Source organism: Dreissena polymorpha, chromosome 7 (assembly GCF_020536995.1).
Source record: "Dreissena polymorpha isolate Duluth1 chromosome 7, UMN_Dpol_1.0, whole genome shotgun sequence".
Lineage (NCBI taxonomy): Eukaryota > Metazoa > Mollusca > Bivalvia > Myida > Dreissenidae > Dreissena > Dreissena polymorpha.
The window spans coordinates 75,845,809-75,869,796 of record NC_068361.1 but is presented as its reverse complement, the minus strand read 5'-3'; the positions used below and the strand labels follow the sequence as shown (position 1 = coordinate 75,869,796).

Below are 23,988 nucleotides of genomic sequence, written 5' to 3'. Positions count from 1 at the left end.
TACCGATTATTGTATGCGTTGTACGTGAAGTCATGTACACTTCTCTTGATTGGTGATGGATAAAACTTGCAAATAATAGGAGCTTATAACAAAAATAATGTTTTACATTTGTAAATGTATACGATTTGAATCAACTTAACGTGATTGGCGTAGGGGGCGTCCTGTGTGCGCTTTGGGCGTCGGCGGGGATCAGATTATTCAAACTATAACTTTTGATTGTGTATGCATAGATTTGCAATATTCATATGCCACACATGTACACGATTTAATATAATAAGGACATGTCCGACATAATTTAAATAGTATCGTTTCAGTTCTGAACAAAGATGTTGCACCGTATACGGGCGTCTCGAGACTCGTCAACTGAGCGTTGCCATTGAGGTCGATCTACGTTGCACATAGAAGAAAAATGGGCGTAAGAAGAATAGTTTTTTAAGCTCTACTGGCCAAAAGCCAGCGGGGCCAGCGAGGCTTATATCATGATCCTGTGTCCGTCGTGCGTGCGTGCGTCCGTCCGTGCGTCTGTCCGTGCGTTAACTTTTCATTTAAACATCTTCTTCTCCTAAACTACTGGTCCAATTCTGATGAAATTTCTCAGGAATGTTTTTCGGGTGAACCTCTTTCAAATTTGTTTAAATTATGCCCCTGGGGTCAAATTTGACCCTGCCCCGGGGGTCACAAAATTAAAAATGTGCTTATATAAGGCCTATTTTGTGAACGTTTCAAAATCCTCTCGTCCATAACCATTGGGCATAGGGCTATCAAATTTGGTATATAGAGAAATCTAATAGTCCTCTACCAAATTTGTTCAAATTTTATCCCTCTGATACCAAATTTGATATGTAGTGACATGTAATAGTTCTCTTCTTAGTTTGTTCAAATTATGCCCCTGGGGTCAAATTTGAAACTTCCCCGGGGGTCACAAAATTGAATATATGCTTATAAAGGGCTTATTTTGTGAAAACTTAAAAATTATTCTTGTTCATAACCATTGGGCCTAGGGCTTCCAAATTTGGTATGATGTGGTATCTTATAGTCCTCTACCAAGTTTGTTCAAATTTTATCCCTGGGCTACCAAATTTTGGGTCAAATTTGACCCTGCCCCTGGGAGTCACAACATTGAAAATATGCTTATATAAGGCCTATTTTGTGAAAACTTCAAAAATCTTTCTGTCCATAACCATCCGGCCTAGGGATATCAAATTTGGTATGTAGTGACATCTAATAGTCCTCTACCAAATTTGTTCAAATTTTATCCCTGGGGTCAAATTTGACCCTGCCTCGGGGGTCACAAAATTGAACATATGCTTATATAATGCCTATTTTGTGAAAACTTAAAAAAAATCTTGTCCATAACCATTAGGCCTAGGGCTACACAATTTGGTATGTAGTGACATCTTATAGTTCTCTACTTAGTTTGTTCAAATTATGCCCCAGGGATCAAATTTGACCCTGCCCTGGGGGCCACATAATCGATTATATGCTTATATAATGCCTATTTTGCGAATACTTTAAAACAATTCTTGTCCATAACCATTAGGCATAGGGCTACACAATTTGGTATGTAGTGACATTGTATAGTCCTCTACTTAGTTTGTTCAAATTATGCCCCAGGGGTCAAATTTGACCCTTGCCTGGGGGCCACAAAATCGATTATATGCTTTTATAGTGCCTATTTTGTGAAAACTTTAAAAATCTAATTGTCCTTAACCATAAGGCATAGGGCTACCAAATTTGGTATGTAGTAACATCTAATAGTTCTCTACCAAGTTTGTTCAAATTATGCCCCTTGGGTCAAATTTGACCGTGCCCGGGGGGTAACAAAACTTAACATAAGCTTATATGGGGCATATTTTGTGAAAACTTTAACAAACTTCTTGTCCATAACCATTGGGCCTAAGGCTACCAAATTTGGTATGTAGTGACATCTAATAAACCTCTACCAATTTGTTTAAATAATGCCTCTGGGGTCAACTCTGACCCTGCCTCGGGGGGTCACAAAATTAAATAAACACTTATAAAGCACCTATTTTGTGAAATCTTTAAAAATCTTTTTGTCGAAAAGCATTCGGACTATGGCTACCAAATTTGGTATGCAGTAACATCTTATAGTCCTCTACCAAGTTTGTTCAAATTATGCCTTTTGGGTCAAATTTGACCCTGACCCGCGGGTCACAAAATTGAACATTATATACGCTTATATCTTGCTTATTTTGTGAAAACTTTAAAAATATTCTTGTCCTTAACTCTAGGACCTAGGGCTACCACATTTTGTATGTAGTGAGATATAGTAGTCCTCTACAAAATTCTCTCAAATTATGCCCCCGGGGTTAAATTTGACCCAGCCCAGGGGGTCACAAAGTGTACATGTGCTTAAATAGGGCCTATATTTAAGTATTTGCACATGCCGAGAATATTTGTTTTAGCCTTTTTTCAGCAGTGGAGCGAAACAGGGCCATCATGGCCCTCTTGTTTGTATTTATATGTCGAGCGTCCTGTCAGATACAAACACCCACTCCTATTTTGACTTTGGGTTATTATTTGCATTTAAAACATTTGTTAATAATAACGAGGATAACAATGATGTTTTTCTCGATGATTAGGAGGATGATGACATTAATGATAATGATATTGATAGGATGATGATGATATGGTTGATAATGATGATGATAATTTAATAGTATTTTGAGAATAGAGAATAATAAATTTACTCACAAATATGTGAAAACTGATCTCTGTTTTTGTGTACACATGTAAACATGAACCACTAACGATATCACAGTGAATTTTTTTTTAAATTATTTTATTTTCATTTTATTATTTACGTATTTTACCTTGATTCTATTAAACTTAAGTTTAAATTACCGGCATACATTTTGAATAGACACATCGCTTTGTTCATCAATAGTACGTTTATATTTTGGGATCGTCTCGTAAACCTAAACTCGATCCAAACAACAGTCAATGCCTTGCATACATCTCTTTGATATAACTTTGACAGTAAAATTCAAAATTACCCTTTTCTTTGCAAATCGACTGACTTTTTCTCAAGACATGACATGAAGCTGTAAATTGTAGCATTGAACATTGTTTACATGATCAGTGAACAGTGAAATACATTTTTATCCTCAAAACTCATTTATTCAAAACCTATACAAATATTAAGACCATAACAATTCATTTAATTTGTTTACCAACTTGACGTTTGAACATATAGCACATTCATCCAGTCTGTCCAAATGTTAATTTTATTATTTACTTAGTGCATGGTTCTATTTAATGGAGTACGATAGGCGTGTTTAGCCTGATTTCTGGCGCGATGAAATATCCTTTAAATGTTTTACCCTAATATGCGTCTGGGAGTCGTTTCTTTGTAGTTTGAGGGTCCTTGGATTGCTGCGGAGTGTAGAGGAGAATTATTCTCATGCAGCCTCTGTTTCCTCGAACTGATTCAAGTATGCCGTTTACAGGCGACATTGAGATGTTTAATTTCATTAAAATTTCATGACGGTAAGCATGATCTTTTTGTCCTCTTAAAACTTTGAAATCGTCACGTGTTTGTTATTTGTTCCTTATTTATTAACGTACATTTCTAAAATGACAATATAGTTGAAGTATGTATCAAAGTAATTTTCTTCCAACAAAATCAATTGTATTAGCCATGTTGATTCAATTAAATGTTCAGAGAAGTGCAAACAGTCGCACATATTTATAACGCAGTTTGTAATCTACGGAAATTTGCAAATAGCGTTTTGTAAAGCAATAATATATTTTTTATACAAGGGAAATCTTAATTTCAAGTAAGCGTATTTATTAGGATTTGTTATTAATTTTACAATCGCATTACTCTTTTAAAGTATGTTTCGCATATCCGTTACCATTTTTATATAAGCACATATATTTTGCGTCTTCACAATTATTAAAAAAGATGCATGGACACAAACAAGAATGTAGACGTAGTTTTGTATTTAATGTAATAAATACACTTATAAAATAGAATGTTTAAGAAATCAGACATTATTTTATCACTCATGTTTCACTTATGTTATAACTTGCTCTTTTCGCTTGCAATGCCTATTTAAACAGGTAATGCGAATGTCAGCATCTTTTCGGGTAAATGTTATATTATTAACAGCTTTACGCCTTTAAAGTGCTTCATACATAATTTTGTGTTCTTAAAGAGGTGCATCTTTTATATACATTATATAAAAAAAGCAATATACATACATGCAAACAGTGTCGCAATCTAATATATAACATCTGTTTGCATTTTTAAATAAAACGACTTAACCATGGAATATTTTGGCAGAAAACAATCTGACGTATCAGATAAAAAGAAGACAACTATAAAGGCAACCATTTGTTTCTGTTTATTTATTTCAAAGCACATCACACACACGCACATATCAACAATTTTAAACACTAAACATATACCTTAAGTATAGATTCAATTATATATATTATTGTGAATGCTATTGTTTCGTCGAGTATCACATGGTTACAATGAAATTAAAACGTTTCTCAAATTTAGTAAACCACATATAATCACTTATAAAGGGATTATTGTAATTCAAGGCACTCTCAATCAACAAGTTATAAGAAATAAAGAGAAGCAAGTACAGCATAGAAAACAATAAAACACAACTCATTCGAATGAATATAAAATATATAAAATAAAAATATAAAATATAATATGTATGCTTTTAACAAAACACTGTTCTACAAAGACATCATATGCATATAATAAAATAATACAATCACTGTATGATACATATTTTAATCTGATTACTTATTACGAAATGATGCATAATAAAAGGGAGTATATACATGTACACAAATATTGAAATTACAAAACAAACGTTTATATTTAAGGGCTTTCGCGGACGAATACTGTTTTACATAACATGATTAATTAAAAGTCCAAGGTTAAATATTCAATCTTACGATTTTTGCGAGACACTACATGCATGTATCGTAATGAAAACAAAAAATACATCAGGTCAGAGAAAGGATGTTGAATAATCGCTGATTTCTACCAAACATATGAACTTCACAGTTTGTACGACGAACTGTATGTAATAAACAACCCCGTGCTGTAAGTACACTTCAGTTTTATGTACAGCTCGTTAAGGTTGGGAGAAACGAGCGTCGATGATGGAACTTTGACGTCATATACGTGGTTACGTGTGTAGTTTACGTCGGCGATATCAGAAAATCCGTCACGGGAACCAATAAGCAGACTGTAGTGAGCTGGTACTCCCGGGATTCTATTGAAGACACTTTCCCAATTGAGAGTTAATTTGCCGTTTGCGAAAACAGCAGATAAATGGGATCCTGAAAATCGAACAGGTGATAATATAGTAACGCATTCCAAATCGAACATGTATAGCAACGCTACCAATTTATCACATAAGATGAACATGATTATAGTATGTAGTTACAGATCCGTTACACATCGACTATATCAAATCAAGTGAACGACTAGATGTTTGAGTTTCATATAATAACGAATAAGGAATTCAAATTTAAATTATAACATAAGTTTATCAAAATGACTGTATATTTTTCTAGATCCGTTACACATCGACTATATCCAATTAAGTGCACAACTAGATGTGCGATTTTTATGTTATAGCGAATAAGGAATTCGAATTCAAATTATTACATAAGTTTAACAAGATTATTGTATATTTTTCCTGATCCGTTACTCATTTTACTACCTCTAATCGGGGAGACGGCTACTGTGGTGAGTATTTTATACTAAGAAATTAACAAACAATATTCGATAGCACACACCTGTAAGCGCTGGTGGTTCTGAAGCTACAATCAGCGAGGACGTGACACCGGAACTGGTGAATCCTCCACCATTTACTGCATGAACTTCGGTCGTGTATGTCTGGCCGGATTTCAACTTTAGATGCTCATTGGATAACATGTCCTTTAGGCCTGCATCAGTCCAGTCTACAACGATCTCACCATTGCTTTGGATACGATAACTGTAGGATGTAATCTCTGAAGGATCTTCGAAGTTGTTCCATTCCATCTGCAATATGCTTGAATTAGACTGCGCAGAAGACTGGGCGGACAGTTGACCAGTCATAGAAAACGATTCCTGACCACTGGGCAAAAACCGAACGAATGCTTGTGCGTTATTGGGCGGTTCAAGGTAGATGATCACTTGTCTAGATACTAACGTCGTGGCGATTTCGACCTTGTTCACACATTTGACCGTAACAAAGACTCTGTCGCCATGAGAAAGGTTAAGAATGTCTGACTGACAAAACTGCAGTGTATCCGAATCCTTTTCCTCCTGTATATCAGCTGACAGTGGGTTTGATCCTAGTAGACATAAACATATTGTTTTCACAAGACAAACATCACTAATGATCACAAACCATAACTACAATATACATATTTGGGGTTCATGTGATCACAAAAGTGCAATTTTATTTTAATAACTGCAAAAATGAAGGTGTTTTGCATTGAATAATATGTTCATTGTATTACATGTGTACGCATTTAAACTTTAAAGGACAAACATCCTACTCACCAATTAAACAACTGCAGTATTGAACATCGGATTCATCATCTCGCGCTGTCCATGTTGTTAGCAATTTTGTAGAATTATCTGTTATAACGGAAACGGCAACACAAATGTCGCTGACGGTAGGAGGAGTGTGATCTATTGTAAGTGCTTTTCCCGAAAAGAAAACAGACGTGAGACCAGCGTGGTTCTTGGCGATTGCAGTAATGAAAATTGGTGCCCCATGAACAAATGGTGCAAAAATTACTCCAAAGCTATTGCGATTATGTAGTTCAAACAGAGGTTTGATCTGAAAACCCCCTTCAGTTGTACCGGCTCCAACGGACACCTATGAAATACAAAGGATGCTTCTATGTTCAAAACATCTGGTACATGAGAAACGTATACGTAATAAAGAATGACAATCATAATGAATAACTGTATGAGAATGTCTCCACAAACAAGACTTGGCTAGCCCTGTTGAGAGGGCATTCGCGTGTCTATCCGGGGATGATGGGTGAGACATGCAATACAGTCAAGTTTAGATTTCCCAGTAACAGTGAAAAAAGATTAACTAACCATATAATGTAACTACTACATTGCAACACACAAAACACAAACAAACAACAACTCTCACCGTCTGTAACTCGCTTTCCGAATCCAGTATTCCCAAGGATACAGTCAGCGAATATTGGCCTATTTGGTTTACAGAAATAGCAGCGGAATTATTTTCTACACGGATACACACTTCAAACTCAACATTCTGAATTAAGTGTTCGGCAAGTGTGTTTCCAAAGTCAATTGTTATGGTTTGCAACCCTTCTAACGGCGATATAAACATGTAATTATATTCGAACCATCCATCGTGATGTTTCTGTACTGGCAAAGGCAAACTGTATTTATCCATCTGGAGAATAGGGTTAAGCACATACGTAGCGTTTTTTATCTTTCCATGAATAACATACATGTTATATTTCGAGATGTTTGCGTTGAACCAGAGATACAGACTTTCATCAGTAAATTTGCGATAAACATCGATTTCAATAGTTTTAGTTGATCCACATGAGAAACCTTTCGGTGGTGTCGTATCGATTGTTTGTTTAGGGCATCTGACAGATTCACTTTCATGACCTGCTGCGTCCACAGCTTTCACAATTCCAAAATAAGACTCGCCATTCACAAGATTCAGGTTGGCAAAGGCATATTTGTTTGATAAACCAACATTTGTAAAGGTCAGATTTGATTCATTGTATTCTCCGTCTTTGGCAAGGGCAATCAGATAGTGCTCTATTCCAGAAAAATGATCCTGGAATCCATGCCAGGACAGTTCAAAGGTTGCAGTCGATTTCTGGAAATCTGCGTTTTTATGTCCAATTGTATTAAACACAACCCCGGCGATGGGAATATCTGTATCAATAATGAATCCATCCGACGCTAAGCCAGTGTGTAGTCCAACACTATTAACAGCAATGACTGTAAAGTAATAGCGCGTGCCTGGATTGAGAGAAATGTTATGAAGACTTATGTTTGTTTCCAGTCCGACATCAATTTGTTGAAGTATGTCATCATCTGTAATTTAAAAAATGAATTTGTATTTTCAAAAGAACTTTATTAAACCGTCAGGAATACTTTAAATAAGAAACTGAAAAGAAGTATAAGAATTTCATAATAGGCCTCAGAAATACTGGTTATTTGGTCTATTTAAACAGTCACGTTACTTATACGACGTATATTATTGTGTATTATAAACGTTCTTACTGTGAGGTGATGTCCCAAGGCTGACGCTGAAATGATCGATTAAGCTGTGCTCTTCAGTAAACACATCGTCCCAACAGGCAATAATATTATCCGTCCAGTCAATAAAGTCCAAATCTTGAAAACAATTACCTTCTCTGATATAACGACCACGTCTGACCTTGGGTGGTCTTTGATCTATAATTATTGGAGACGACTTGAACACGGTGTATGTACTTTTGCTATACCAAACCTTCACATATATGACGTAGCGTTCCCCGTGTACAAATGAACGATTTACTGGTAGGCAATGAACAAATTGTAATCTTTGTCCAACATCACTCCATGGGTTTTCTAGTTTCAGATCGTACACCCCTTCGCCAACAGCGTGTCCATGTACGCCGAGGCTCCATTCAAAACGATGAATATTTTCGGAAGTACTTACTCCAATTGTTCGTGACCAGTGCCCACTCAAGCATGCTGATGAAGCCGAAAAATTAAGCATTTCATGCGGTTGTCCCCAATATACATCAAATTGTGGTACATTTTGAGTGTGCGCATCTGTGCTAGAGAGAGTAGTACATGTTTCGTTGGAGCTTACTTCTACACACGGACGATCAATAACTGCGCACGTACAATCCTTGTTGCAAAAATGTATGTCGCATGAATGTTTTTCAATTTCCAAAATTCCGATTTCATTCCTAGACGTTTCAGATAAAACATTCACAGTGACCCTTGCAATCGAACTGTTAAGTCCGACATTGTTTTTCGCCCATATCGAAAGAATAATAGATTCGTCAGGAGAAATACTTTCAGTCAGTACGAATGAAGTTTGAACAATTTCGCTTTGATTAGTTTCTCTAATTCGAATTACGCCATTTGAAAGTTCATTGAAACTGTAGGATCTTGAGACCGTCACGTAGTAGTTTTCGATTCCGGACTCCTGGTCGTGGAATCCATACCATGTCAGGGATAAATTTGTCACCTTACTTCCAATTGTATTATTGTAGTTCGTCCACGCCAAAGGTGGTTTAAATCCACCGAGGTGTGGTGGAGTAGAATCAATTAAAAGGTCGCTTGTTCGCTCAGAAGCACAAAGTCCGGCAGCGTTACACGATGTTACAATTGCAAAGTATGTGTCACCGTTATTAAGCCAATTCCTCCCATCTAAACTGACAGTAACGTGGCATTCCGATCCTAAGACAAGCCTCTCAACAGGCGTGTGACCTTCGTGATGCGTTTTCAAAGAAATCTCATGTCGGACAATAGGACTGATGTCGTCCTTGAATTTCCATTCAACACGTAAGATGGATTTTTCCCATTGTGAAGTTTTACCATTTTCCGAGTTGTATTTTAGTAGGAATTTTGGAGCTTTCACAACAACTGGCGGTGTGTCGTCAATGACGAAAATATCAGACGCCTTTGATACATTCATGCCGACTCCATTGAACGCCCAAACTGTTGCCATAAGTGAAATATTTATCGGGAGCGTTATATTAGATATTATAATTGAAGAGTGGAGCAGTCGATTTGATAGCACAACAACATCACAATCGCCCTTAGAGGTTGACACACATACTTCAAAATGATCTATATCTGATTGCGGATCTTCGAAACCTTGCCAACTTATTCTAATAGATGATCTGAAAAAACAATGGTGATGGTAGTTTTGCATTTTTGTCATACACGATATAAATGAAAACTGTCAAGAACGATTTTTGATTGACATACCGATGTCCTAAATATTTATCATGACCTTCTCCTGGTCCAACGTGTACAAGACCGCGTACTGGGGGTGAGTTGTCGACAATAAGGCCGTCTGATACACGTCTGATGCAAAGGTTTGCATTGTTACACGCTTCCACGGTCACAAAGTATTTTTGTCCAAGAACAAACGGGCCATTCCATGAAACCTCTGCAATATATAAGTATGTATTCATGGCTTTGTTTTAGAAGGAAGAGTATAGTATATTCAAATGTTAAACATTTGATAAGTTAAACGTATCATTTCCGAGAATATGTATTAACCGCATGCTAAAAACTAAACTTTATGAAACGTGGTATGTGTTTTTAGTATGTGTTGTTATATCAAGCAGAAGTATAAACTCATTATTACCTGTCATCATTCCAACATCTTTTAGCGGTCTTACGTCGGTCTCATATGGATCGGTTCCAAGGCCAACTTTAAAGAATGCTAAGCCACTCTCTGGGTCGTAAAACTCTTTCCAGTATGCGTTGATAACGTATATATCATTTTGGTAATCAATCCCCTGTAAGTGATTGCAAGATTCTGATATTAAATAATGGTTGGGGAGAACAGCCTTCTGATAAGAACGTGTAATTCAAGACTGATTCAGTACACTAAAGCTATATGTGCAGTTTTTGATTCACGCATCACGTTTTTGCAGTCATGTTTTTAATTGTCTGTCGACATAAATACATTTGACTGAGAGCGTTTTAGAAGCGCTTTAAATTTGTGATTAATTCTTAACAAAGTGCTAGGGTGCGCTAGCCTTTAAACCAGTTTAAACCCCGAATGCTAAGCATCGACCGTTCAAACGACGGTATCCAAGTTTTAATCATGGTATGTCTATAGATGGTGATCTGTTCTTAAAGTATTGTATAAGACCAATAATTAGTATCCTGAATTTCTGGAGTTCCATTGTTTGCAATGTTATGGCAAAAAAATAACTTGTTAGTTCGAAAAGAACATCGAACGTAGTGTTTATCAGTTCATTAATTTATTTTTAATATCTGATGTAACTAATTATAGGTTACCAAAATAGAATTATCATTGATTTTTGAGGGTATAATTAGCCTGACAAATGAACAATCCTAGGTTGACAATAAATGTTGGTGTGTATTATACCACGCAGTTTCATATTTATGAGTACGAAGCTGCTGTAAGTGATTTTGCAATGGGAAAAAATGGGGGGTTTGTCCTTATTCACTATCCTGTTCTTCGTCAAAAGTCTTACAATGATTTTTTTCAATTTAAACTAAACTTTTTTACAAATACTTCAATATTGGATATAACCTGTCATTTATTAGCGTTTATTACATAATCGTTCATTTAGAACAATGTGACAAGCACAATTTTTAGTCAAATAATCGGTTGAACAAGGTACCAGTTGTACTAATTAATAACACTAACCCCAGCTCCGTTTATCCCATCGAAAACGTGTCCTCCGGTGGGAGGGGTTCGATCCAATACAAATCTTTTTGATACAGATTGTGAAACAAGCCCTGCTCGATTGATCGCCTAGAACGAATACAATTAAAATATTCAGATGCATTTCTCAAATTCTTGCAAAATTTTAAGTGCTTAAATAATTTGCAAATTTAACAACAAGAGTCCGTTTCATAGAAGTATTTAACTTATAGGGAAATATAACAAACGGATTGAAATAAAGCCGATAACATACTTGCACAATTATGAAATAATGATGACCGTCGATCATCTGCGCTAAATTCAATTCAAGGAAGTCGATGGAGACTTTCGTATCTGATATGATATCTGTTACCCCTTCGATTGTACCAACGCCAACATTGAAATAGTCAAGGCCGCTGTGCGGATCTGAAAATCCTTCGAAATGCACAGTTGCTTGTTCTTGGTTGATGAATATGTTTCTCTGATGGTTGTTTAAAATCGTCACACTACCACATAAAGGTGGTGATGTATCTATGATCAATTCTAATGAGTCCGAGCTGGTAGACAAACTGGCATAATCCGTTGCTGGAAAATAGCATTCCGCATTATACAAATACTTAATGCCTTTGAAAAAAGCTATGAACTCTTAGTTGCCGATTGTTTTAGATACACATAAATAATTTTAAATAAGTGTTGGATAAATAGAACGCTTTATCAGAAACGCATAGACACGCGATGCGTTATCCTATATATTTATCCATTTATGTTCATTAAAGAAATATTCGGCTTATACACAGTAAGGTTTGGGTTCAAATTAACCACTATTTAACCGATAGTTTAAACTATAGAGAATCAATCATAGTTTTACATGCATATATTTAGAAGTGTGTACTAAAACATACCATTGACCGTGAAGAAAACTTGACTTCCATCAGGCGGTGTTGACAGGTCCAATATTGCAGATGTTTCCATGCCAGTTCTAACAATTTCCAAAAGATTGCTTGAACCGGAAACTGTGCCTGAATATAGACATGTTTATTGATACAATTTACATTTTAATATTAATCATAATTGCCTATTATTTTAGACTAATAAATGCATTTATGTACAAAGTACACATTAGAAGTGATGCACAACATGACATTTCTTGCCTGTTCCCATAGAGAAATAATGAAGTTTCTCTGGGTAACCAAATACGGTGGCATCAATGTTGTCATCGAATCCAGTCCATGTTACAATGACATAATGTGGATTTGTGATAAACCCCCTGTGGTTGTGGACTTGCACTTCACCTTTTGTGGGCGGAGAACTGTCTAATATGAAACCATTGCTGCACGACGATATTTCTTCTAGAATTTCAGTGACATACTCACGTTCTATCACAGTGTTATTCGAGTATGCGCATATGAAATATAATTCATTGAGTGATATATATTTTCTGTCTAATTCTATGTATCCATTGTCAGTTTCGTACTTTAGAACACAGTTAATGTCGGAATCACACGTTTGTGGCACATACTGCATCTTCATAAGGTACCATGAAACTGAACGTTCTGAACCGTACATCAAAGCACCAGTCACTGAAGAATCGGCATTACCTATGTTCATTTCTGAATCGTGAAGAAGGACATAGTGCTGACCAATGTCAGAACTAGAGAGCATCTGAAAATTAAACGGAAGCATATTTACATATTAGAGTGTGAGGTATAATAGTAAAATAATATTGTGTAATTTCCTTTTATAACGAATCAAGTTTACCTTTTTGATGAAGACCCAACTGTCTGATGACGAATCAAAGTCGTACACAGCAGTTTTAGAATAGGACCCACTATTGCCTTTATTAATCTTGTGACAAGATGTCTTCGCTAAACCATTCACAGAAAATACCCTGACACACAGGAAAGTTGTCATATGTCCATGGGTTGGGAGACGAACGCACTTTGCAACCTGTAAGAAACCATGTGCGATATAGATTACACGTTTTCCCCAAATAAGCATTCTTTGAAGAGTTGTTTGTGTTATATGAAAGTTTTTAAAGTATGCGTCTTCTTGACTTCAATTTATTTAAATGATAAAAATTACCTTAACGGTTGTACCATTGGGCAGCACATTCTCCCAAACAGACAACAGTTGACCACCTATTTCATCACGACTTACAGACCATTGATAGAATGCAACGTTTGCGCTCTGTCCAATTATCTTCCATGACGCTCTAACATCAACGCACTCCCCAGCATTTGCGACTTTAACTTCAGTGTTTATGAAAGAAATATCAGGAGCTTCAAGTTCGATTGTAAATGCCCTCGAGTGAATAGGACTGAGGCACCTTACATTGTTGCACAACTGAACGCTGGCCATGTACTGTGTTTGGGCTTCAAAATTCATATCATGGAACGTAATATCAGATAAGCCAACAAGAGTTTGAGGTGGTGCGAATATACTTTCTTCATCCGAGCCGTTAACAGACACGTATTTAAGTAATGAAACAGAAAATACAATATCCTCAAACGCTGCGGCGGTATGAGGAAATGTCCAGCTTATATTCAATTGATTGGTGTTCGGAAGGATATTCTCTGCCGGACATTTACTGATTTTCAAACGCAAACAAATGTCCATTGAGACGTTTCGGTGTACTTGTAGAGTAGGTTTCTCAACATAAGGGATCAGAACATAATTATTATCTTCGGTTTGGACTAGAGCGTCACTTGTATTAATTCTCAGTATAGTTTGCCATTCACTGTTTTCCGCGAACAAAAGATATCGCTGCCCGATAATCAACGTAAATGGAAGTTCAATGATCGTACTGTCGTTTGCAATCGAAACATTAACTTCAAAGACTTTTACGGAAAAGCAATTTTTTCCGATTTTTACTTTCAGCTCATTTTGTGGAGAATGTCTATCATATATTCGTATTCCGTTAGAAGCAGATATTGTGGTGCCCCCGCTACAGCTTGCTTTTACAATGAAAAAGTATACTTTGTCGTTAACAATGGAACTTGAATTAAGGCAGATCTTTTTCATTTCTGACGTGCTCTGAAATCGAACTACATCTGGTGTTGTGCGATCTAATCCTATGCCCACTTCCAGCGAGACATTTTCATGATGTTTAAATCCCATCCAACCCGCACACATCATGTGTTCAGTAAAATGTACATCAATATCCGTTGAAATGTTCATCATTTCTGGATCCAAATCAAACACATAGCCGTGTCCTGGTGGAAATATTGAGGGCAAATGGAACGATTCGGTTCTAATCGAAGTAAAGTGACCGGCATTGTTGTATATATGAACGTTGAGATAGAACATTAGTCCATCCCCCGTGTCTTGATTCTGGAGACGATTAAGAGGGTATTTAAAGCAGCCTCCACTATAAGAGGGACACGGTGTCGACGAATCTAATCGCCATTCAAGGAGTGGACTGGAAACACGTTCGTCATGACCTAAATGATATAAAAGATGTTTATTTTTATGAATTGAATTAAATGTTGGGTTCGAAAATATTCATGCAATACTTAATATATACAAATGACAACCTACCAAATTGAAATACCAGTTGGTCTATTTGGGCTGTCTGTTCATCGTCATAAAATGTATCCGATTCCCAGGCAAACACGATCGTGTCTGAAACGACAGACACTCGGGGAATATATTTGTACCGTGGTGGTGTTTGGTCGATTAAAATAGGACCAAGGGTTGCGATGTTGGACAATCCTGCTTTGTTAACTGTTTTGATGAAGACATAGAACAGCTCATCGGATCCAATTGCTTCATGTCGATGTTTGAAGTATGGTTTTCCATCAGTAGAAATATAGTCCACCAAACTTGGCGAATCCTTTTCGGTCGCATCCAGACCAAGCCCAACATAAAAGTCATCGATTTGACTTCCTGATTCTTCCACTTCCCAATTCAGCACGATATGATCGTTGGACAAATAGACAACCGTATCGTTAGTGTACAAAGATAGGTGTTGACAAAGGAAATCCGAAATATCAAGGTCTTTACTTCCGGATATATGAGTAGAAATAACGTCAGCTACTATGGTATTCACTGTTGATTTGCAGATGCTTAAACATGCTGTTGTGTTAAATAGCGGAACCTTTTGAAGGTTCGATTGTAATAAATACGGTTTTCCTTTTTGGCAGATAACGGTTTCGGTCCATGCTGCATGCGCCAGTGTTAAGTTGCGAATAAGAGCAGCTGATATATCTCGTGTGATTCCATCTGAACAAACAGGCTTTGATGACTCCATGGCATGGTTAAGAGCAATAATGGTAACGAACCGTTTACCTGTGAAATTAGCTGGAAGACGAACTGATGTCTCAGTAAGCTCTTTATATACAATGATCTCAGCTACTTCTGTAAAGTTGTACAGTTCCTCTTTTGTTAAGCATCTTTTGGCAAGCCCTAGCCTGTAGAGTTTGATTCCACTTTCATGGTCGATAAATCCATGCCAGTGTACAACAAAGGAATCCTCACTTGTGTAGTCGATATCTTTGTAGTAAACAGGACCTATAACGAAACATTTAACAATTTGAAACAAAGTTATATACACTGAAAGTACGTATCTATTGCACAGGTCCTTCAGCGAGTGGCGTCCCGATAAGAAACTACGGATTATGATATTTTCCACAATTTATTAATAAACATCAACTTACCATGCTCCATTTGAACAATAATTAAATATAGACAAAAACTTGCTTTGAAATATTTTAAAAAGCACGTGATTGCAGATTGTCAAATATGGTTTCAAAGCTCAACTTTGGTCCAATTCAATACCTTCATAAATCACTCCTTCTTCTGGTGGGGAGTCGTCAATAAGTACATCGATATGCTCTGTCGTTGTCAGCAAGGCGTTGTTAGTGACCGTAATTTTGAAGAAGTAGTTCCTGTTGTGGTTCCCGGAATGCTTATCTGCATCAACGAGCTTATTCAGCGGAATTGAGTAGTTGAAAAAATCACACATTCCTATGTCTGGGCAATAGCAATCAACATTTCCAGTTGGACAAGTTGCCTTAAATAAGTGAAGCTCTATATAACATGAACATGTATGCAATTCAAATAAAAGGTAATTGATCGAATCATTTTTCATATTGGTTGTTTATATTGATTACGTTTTATATTGATACTAAAAACACGTTCCTTTCAATGTAAAACATTCTTTTAAGTCTTTGTAAGTATAATAAACAAACAATCATAACAATGGCAATATGAAACTAACGTTTTTTATATGTACTACTGACAAATAACCACTAGTTAACGTAGTTGTCGTATCGGCGATTCCGAACTCCCACTTTATGTTTTGAAGTCCACTGTGTGGGTCCAATGCGTCGAACATCATCTGCATCTTTGACAAATCGGTGCTGTTATGAACATATAACATCTCATATCCGTCTTTCTTTAACCAAATGTTATTTATATGGGGTGGCGAGCGATCTATGTAAACGGTTCTAGACTCATTGAAAGTGTTATCGACAATATCAACTGGACGAATGTTGAATGTATAGGTCTGTCCATCAGCAACATTTAAGTTAGTGCAGAATCGTTGATTCAGAAAGTTTGGTACGAGTTGTTCTTCCGTAAACGCACCATTGTTCAGTTTCCAAGATACGAAATATTGTATTATCCCATGCACATTAGGTGTACCACCCACGGGGAGAAGGCCAGTTGTCTGTTCATATACGCCGGTAATATGACCATGGGGCTCGGACTCTATTTTATTTAAAAGTTCATTTTGCAAATAAAACATGTTAATGAAGTAGTTTTTCCAATTCAGACAAATGTCATTGTGATGTGTTTGCCAGGTGAAGTTCGTCTCAGGCGATGCTGAATCAAATTTATAGGGATTGTCTTTCCAAGTTTCAATGAAACTCGTGTTGTCGTACAACATAAACCTTCTACTTTGTCGAACGTTATCTGCTATATCCTTGACTTCTAGTGTTATACAATACAGTCGCGGTGAATTGGATGTCAAATTCAACTCCATTTCATGCACAGCGGATGAAGAAACTTTTCTGGTATATGTGTTCTTTGTGTAATCAACTTTCAAAGATCCGTTGGAGGGCGGCACTTCGTTGACCGTTATTTGATAACTTTCAATTGACGATGCTGTGTTACTTGCTCCCCGGCTTGGAATGGGATCCACCCAACCATTGAATTGGACCATCGACAGTGTGGATTGTGTAACTCGCTTCTGAAGTGTTATGGGTTCTGAGGAGCATGTTCCCAACATGGAACAATGTTCTGGTGGTGCGTTATCGTATCTGTAACATACTATTCTTTGTTTTGTCACCTTCGTGTAAGGAACCGGTCCTGATGGTGTATACATTTCTTCTCTTGTATCATATCTTTTAAGTAGCCTCCTGCCTTTGCTTCAAACTCCAAACAAAGTCTAAAGTGTAAAATATATGTTCACATGTAAGAAATGTAAAGCCATACAAGTCATAATAAAACATAAGACACTGTGTTCGAGGTTTAATTGTGTTTTCAATGGAAATATATATGTTTGTTCCTACGGAAATACACTCATGTAAACTGTCTTACGCTTCTCCATTTTGTAGATTATACTTCGCTTGGTTGACCGTTATATTTCCCGAGTCGTGATGTGTTTTTACCACGCTTGTGCTGGATGACGTGTCAACCAATTGTGTATATATTGACTTTGCTTCATAAGAACCTTTAAGAAGTCAACATAAATATTAATTGTTTTATAATACATAGTAGGGAAAACACACTTGCTTTATAACTGAAAAGCTAATAGGCCAGTGTGTTAATTACAAGGTGTAAAGCAACAGTTACCTGTCACAGCCTGGACCTTTATTGTTATTGTTGTATCGCTGATTCCAAACGTTTCTTCTGCGATGAAAGGTGGTTTGCTAAGTGAAATATTTACAGAAAATTCAGAAGACATTTTAAACTCCATAGTACTCGGTTGGTAGTAGCCGTACATGTCCGCTAGGTATTGACATGCCATTGAGTTGCTAGTTGTCATTGCTCGTTTCTTTTCGCCGTTCGGCCCGACTGCCACAGTATCGCATGTCAAGATATCAGGAAGCGTGTTGGGCTGACATGTTGTTTCTCCAGCATTGATCGAACTGTAATCAACAGTTGACTTTCTAACAAAGCCTGCTGCACATTCACAATCTTTGGTCAGGTTGGTTGTGCTGCATGTTCCAGGCCAGCAATAGTGGTTGTTCCACGCACACATACCTAAATATGCAAAATTCTACAATTTAACTGAATTTGTAATTGTTCAATATATTTGCCAATACGTGCCTACTCAAATGCGTACTGTTCTTTAAAATATTCTTCAGAATGTAAACATTTTTTATAAAGTAATTTTAAAACATTCATAAAACTGCTAAATATAGACATTCATGCTAATTATATTACGATATAAAACTGTAGTTCGTATTCATTTACAAGGATAGTATTATTCATTTACAAGGATAGTATGCTCTTTTTGGAGTTCTAGCTTTCAGTGACATATTTTTAATAATTGTGAAAACTAAAAAGTTTTGTTTACGAATTCAATTTTATCCGGAAAATTTAAACAAGTTTTGCAATATAAATTTGTAAACACTGTAACACATCAACAAGAAATGCAAATTACGTTGGCATTCCCTATCTCCGTTCCATATCTTGAATATAGCATTGTTTTGATTGCATTCTTTGCACACAGTGTTGTAGGCAGTTGTACAGCTTCGGCGATTACACTGGGTGATGGCTGGGCATTCTGAAAAAACAGATCGGGAAAAAAATACTCAATTCAAAGATAATTGAAAGGGGCCGGAATTTTAAGGTCCTAAAAAGAAAGACAACTTTTATGTTATATCGAGTTTTAATAAATGACAATACGCACCCAAACACGGGTACCGCATTATTGAGTAAGCATAGCAATGGTATACGGTTCGACACATCATGAAAATAATTGTGTCGAACAAAGCATACTCATGTTCAAATGTATCGCGACGAATATTTAAATGTTTTGATGTTAATTTATATGTGTCGCCGGTCTTAGAAGATAAAAGTAGTTCATTTAACAAAAATGCAAGGTAATTTTATGGCATAAGAAAGAAATATGTATAATTTTATATCTCCCGTTCTTTTATCCGATTTGTTAGAAACGTTGACGTGAACAATGCTTTTTCTACACAACTATCGCTGAGTTTTAAACAAACTAAGCATGTAAACTTAAACAATTTGATCTTAATTTGAGTGATTTTAACCTTGCTCCAATTTACCATTGTATTATTTCTTATATACACATTGATTACTGACAAATTTGACTAATAAATTTACTATCCAAATCAAGTTCTAACACAATATCAATGTATGGAACTTACCTCGGTGTTTCTGCTGTTCAAGTTCAAACTCACATGGAAGAAGGACAACAATTAAACAAATGTTTTCTTATTGGCCTACATTCAAGAATTTTAGGCGAGAGAGAGAAACATACATATATATATAGAGAGAGTGAGTGAGTGAGTGAGTGAGTGAGTGAGTGAGTGAGTGTTAGTGAGTGAGTGAGAGAGAGAGAGAAGAGAGGGAGGAGAGATGAGAGAGAGAGAGAGAGAGAGAGAGAGAGAAAGAGAGAGAAGAGAGAGATGAGAGAGAGAGGAGAGAGAGAGAGAGAGAGAGAGAGAGAGAGAGAGAGAGAGAAAGAGAGAGAGAGAGATAGACAGACAGACAGACAGACAGACAGACAGACAGACAGACAGACAGACAGACAGACAGACAGACAGAGGGAGAGAGAGAGAGAGAAAGAGAGAGAGAGAGATAGAGAGAGAGAGATAGAGGCAGAGGCAGAGATATAGAAACCTTACTCTAAATAAACTCTGGTAATGTACATATTTTATTTAAATACCTTAAAGACTTATACTCCTTGTACCTTGAACATCAAATAAAACCATCAATCATGCATTACAGACGAAAATGACTATATGCGCGAGTTAGTTATGCTGCATGATAGGAACAGAGCCATAACTCCAAAACTACAACAGTTGTGTTTCCTATACTCTACATTTACTTTCAACGTTCGCTGCAATTGTTACCATTTTTATTTCAATACCTGTAATAATACGAGAGTTATACTCCGGACAAGATAATTCGCAAAATTTAAAGGATTTTAAGGCATATAAAAACGTTTTAGCAGGCAAAAATATTACATGGTGTAAGTATTATAATTTTTGACGATGCTGCAAAGCAGCTCGTCTAAGTTATCATACCACGAAAAAATTCTTCACAATGTCGACCTATGTAAAAGACCGAGCCAGTCCGATTGAGATAGCTCGATTTTTCTTATCGGCATACCTCGCTGATTATCATTGATAAAGGTATAGGAAGCACAGCTATAAATAGTACAGCATATTCTGGGAAAAAGATTTAATAATAGTTAAAAAACGTTAATTTTAAATCAGTTATATAAATCCGTTTTATGTTTATAGATCAATGAAACAACTGTGCATTTTCTGTATTGTATTTGACATTTGTCGTGATTCAGTAAATAAATTGCGAATTAAAACGTGTATAATTAACTTTCAACGCGATCATGAGTGTAAAGAAAACGAATTATTTCGAACCTGCCATTTGTTAACGTTGTAGCGACTATGGTATATAAACAGCATAATAGCCGTAAGATATCTGTGAAGCTCGCTCTTATGCGTGCTTTCTCATTTTGCATATTTAATAAACTTTTCAAACAGAAATTACAGAGCCACATTAGTGCATATACTATGTTTGATAATGCATTCGTTTGTTGGATATTGTTTGCTGTTTTAAACACATATAAGTTCAAATCGCGGATATTTAGTTAACCTTACCATGTGTTCATGGGCGAACTCACGTATTCAAGTGCTCTTACGACTATGTGCTCATACCTACTTTCGAGCATCATCATGAAATTAATGCCGTACTTCACGAACAAACATGCCTTAGCTTATTGAATTAGAAAAAAAAAACAATAACCGAAAGAGAAAAATTAGATGTTCATGCACATGGGCATGTGAAATCACGTCCGTTCACAAAGCATCATTTACTTAGGAAAGGAAACAACGAAATATAAAGTTTGGTATGATATACATGTGAAAATAAAGAGCATGGTGTAATTAAAGAACATGTCAAGTTTTGAATTTATATGCTGAAACGTAATGCTATAACCCACAAAAGTTTTACTGTAACAAAACGTTTTTTTAAAGATAGGTGGTACAGAAAATACTCGTCGAATATCTTTTTAAAGATATTTCTTGTTATATTTGATCGAGAATGTAACCCGCCTCCCAGTTTCGCTGAATGGATCAAGTTCCCCACGGGTACAACTTACCCGTACCCCCAATTTTTTTTTCGTACCCTACATTTTTCGTACCCAATTTTTTCGTACCAAATTTGTTTCGTACCCAAACTTTTGCTCGTACACAATTTTTTTTTCGTACCCATTTTTTTCCTACCCAATTTTTTTTTCGTTACCAAATCTTTTTTCGTTCCCAATTATTTTTTTTGGCATAATGTGTGTACCCAAAATTTTCGTACCCATTTTTTTCCTACCCAAAAATTTCGTACCCACATACACAATTGTGGTGATGTAGATAAACTTAAAAAGATGCTTTTATATCAATCCTCTTCAAAAGCATCGTCACACAAGTACTGTCAGTACTTTGATTTATAATATATCCGACTAGAGATATTGATATGTAAGCATTGTCTCATGCAACCAAGGTGAACCATCAAATGTAAAAACACAAACCCAAAGAAAAATTAAAATTACTTAAAATTGAATACTTTTGTTAAAATGTAACGCATGACTTATTCACTGAATAAAGAATTACAGGAATAACAGCAAACTTTACGTTGGACTATTTTGGTAATATACTGGCATAACATATTGTTTCGTATGTTATTTATTTCATTTTATAGCTGAAAAAAAAACTCTTAAAGAAACACGTCAAACGAAAACGAGCAAATGACTCCTTTGCCATTTCGAAATAATTGTTTTGTCTATATTTCTATTTGTAATGTGTACATCTAACACATAACATGCAGTTGGTCATTAATTACGATAGCTGAAATTTAATGTTATACACTAATGAGCAGTGATAGTATTTTAATGTATGTATATACGACGTATATTATACGTAAAGCCATGTATACTGTAGATGTTGTTTCGTGTATATGTGCAGAGGGTTTGGTGCTAAAATATGCACAGTACAAATGAAATGGTATAGCGTTCCTGAAAACACACGCATTGAAAACTGGAAAACTACACCAACAAAATGTTTCATTGTGAATACTGTAAGTAAATAAGCAGGGCCCAGATGATCTATCCGTACATATACAGGCTGACTAGATTGATTGCTGCATGTTATACCAGCAATTGTAGCGGAAGTGAACAACTCTTTAATTGAACAAGTATTATCATCACTACAAAAGATACAGGCTCTTAAACTCAAACCACTCTAACGCCATACACGTCTAGATCGTGAATGCCTGCCGCCGCCAGAAGTTGCGCAACTCTACCTTTGCCATGATATCCATTCACATATATTTATACCCTCGGTACAGCAACAATAAACTGTATCAATGTTGCTAAGAAGCAAAACTGTGCTCACCAAAAGGTGCTAACACGAAGAGAATTTGACATGCATACCGTTGACAGTTTTGTTTCATAATTAAAAAAAGACATAAATTGTACACAAGGATGCTTTGTTATTTAAAAAAAAACACTTGATGAAGCTTGATTAATGTTTGTGAACTTTGCAATTGAATTACGTATACAACACAATTTAACCAATACGGTAATTACTTTTTGTGTCCGAAAATTTAGATAGAAGAATATTCCAAAAGTGGCCGAAAATTTATGTATGTTATGTTTGTTTTTAAATTATTATGTTGAACAAAAAAATGCAATAATTGTGTTGTGATGTATTCTCCCTTTTTTGCTTTAAATAAAATACAACTTCACTTATTTGTAATCTCTTAAATGAAATGGTCTATTAAACGTTATAAAATACAACAGTACTGCTTCCTGAATATGATATCATTTCAAATGCTGTTGGGTGAAACCATTGTTTACTACCGGTATACATGGATATCTACCCGATAATGAAATTGTAATGTTCCATTACCTTCAGGGCATTCTATGCCGGGTTTTATGACCTTGATTCGGTTGCAAAACTCCATGATCGAAGGGTCCTGGATACCAAGAACGGCAGAAATCTAGTAAAATAACGCAGCACAATTTACTGTCCAAAAAAATTGAGTCATTAATTATGGACGAAAACCCGTTTGTCCGAGAATAAAGAGTCACAAAAAATAATTACTTAAGCTAAAAAAGAGGGTGTTCGAAAACATAGTGTCCGAAAACTTAGAGTAATTACGGTACGTACCTTTCAAAGTTTGTAAAAAGAGAAATGCCGTTTTGATGACGAAAAATGCTATTTTATACATAAATATATTCTAAAACGATTGGAATCATCAAGAAACATGGCAGAACATATTTTGATGCTACAAAATGATTTTTTTTCGGTAAACCGCTCGGGTATTTCCGTCGCCTATTTTGGTGGTGACATCAACTTGACACAACGCGCAT

The 23,988-nt window shown here is 36.0% G+C and overlaps 3 protein-coding genes and 1 long non-coding RNA gene across 4 annotated transcripts in view; 1 reads left to right on the top strand and 3 right to left on the bottom strand.

Annotated features, from left to right (window-relative positions):
• The window catches only part of LOC127838175 (uncharacterized), a 126,035-nt gene extending 109,003 nt beyond the window's left edge, over positions 1 to 17,032 (bottom strand). Inside the window, exons 1-6 of the mRNA XM_052365755.1 lie at positions 16,627 to 17,032; positions 16,185 to 16,419; positions 14,946 to 15,917; positions 13,491 to 14,848; positions 13,167 to 13,355; positions 12,701 to 13,070 (exon numbers count right to left, since the gene is read on the bottom strand). Coding sequence (XP_052221715.1) covers positions 12,701 to 13,070; positions 13,167 to 13,355; positions 13,491 to 14,848; positions 14,946 to 15,917; positions 16,185 to 16,419; positions 16,627 to 16,788 — 3,286 coding nt within the window. The 5' untranslated portion in view covers positions 16,789 to 17,032. The remainder of the gene's footprint in view (positions 1 to 12,700; positions 13,071 to 13,166; positions 13,356 to 13,490; positions 14,849 to 14,945; positions 15,918 to 16,184; positions 16,420 to 16,626) is intronic.
• Positions 1 to 23,988, top strand: part of LOC127838190 (uncharacterized) — a 451,449-nt gene that overhangs the window by 281,334 nt on the left and 146,127 nt on the right. The gene's annotated exons all lie outside the window — the stretch shown is intronic.
• LOC127838176 (uncharacterized) lies at positions 4,355 to 12,424 on the bottom strand. The gene is made up of 10 exons (XM_052365756.1): positions 12,311 to 12,424; positions 11,683 to 11,993; positions 11,412 to 11,519; positions 10,374 to 10,527; positions 9,989 to 10,172; positions 8,282 to 9,900; positions 7,161 to 8,092; positions 6,551 to 6,872; positions 5,797 to 6,339; positions 4,355 to 5,334 (listed from the first exon to the last, which is right to left on the bottom strand). Exons 1-10 carry the CDS (start codon positions 12,378 to 12,380, stop codon positions 5,051 to 5,053), a joined length of 4,527 nt encoding a protein of 1,508 aa, XP_052221716.1. The 5' UTR covers positions 12,381 to 12,424; the 3' UTR covers positions 4,355 to 5,050.
• Positions 17,047 to 23,988, bottom strand: part of LOC127838183 (uncharacterized) — a 29,752-nt gene continuing 22,810 nt past the window's right edge. Inside the window, exons 4-7 of the mRNA XM_052365774.1 lie at positions 19,018 to 19,140; positions 18,204 to 18,614; positions 17,949 to 18,081; positions 17,047 to 17,796 (exon numbers count right to left, since the gene is read on the bottom strand). Coding sequence (XP_052221734.1) covers positions 17,694 to 17,796; positions 17,949 to 18,081; positions 18,204 to 18,614; positions 19,018 to 19,140 — 770 coding nt within the window. The 3' untranslated portion in view covers positions 17,047 to 17,693. The remainder of the gene's footprint in view (positions 17,797 to 17,948; positions 18,082 to 18,203; positions 18,615 to 19,017; positions 19,141 to 23,988) is intronic.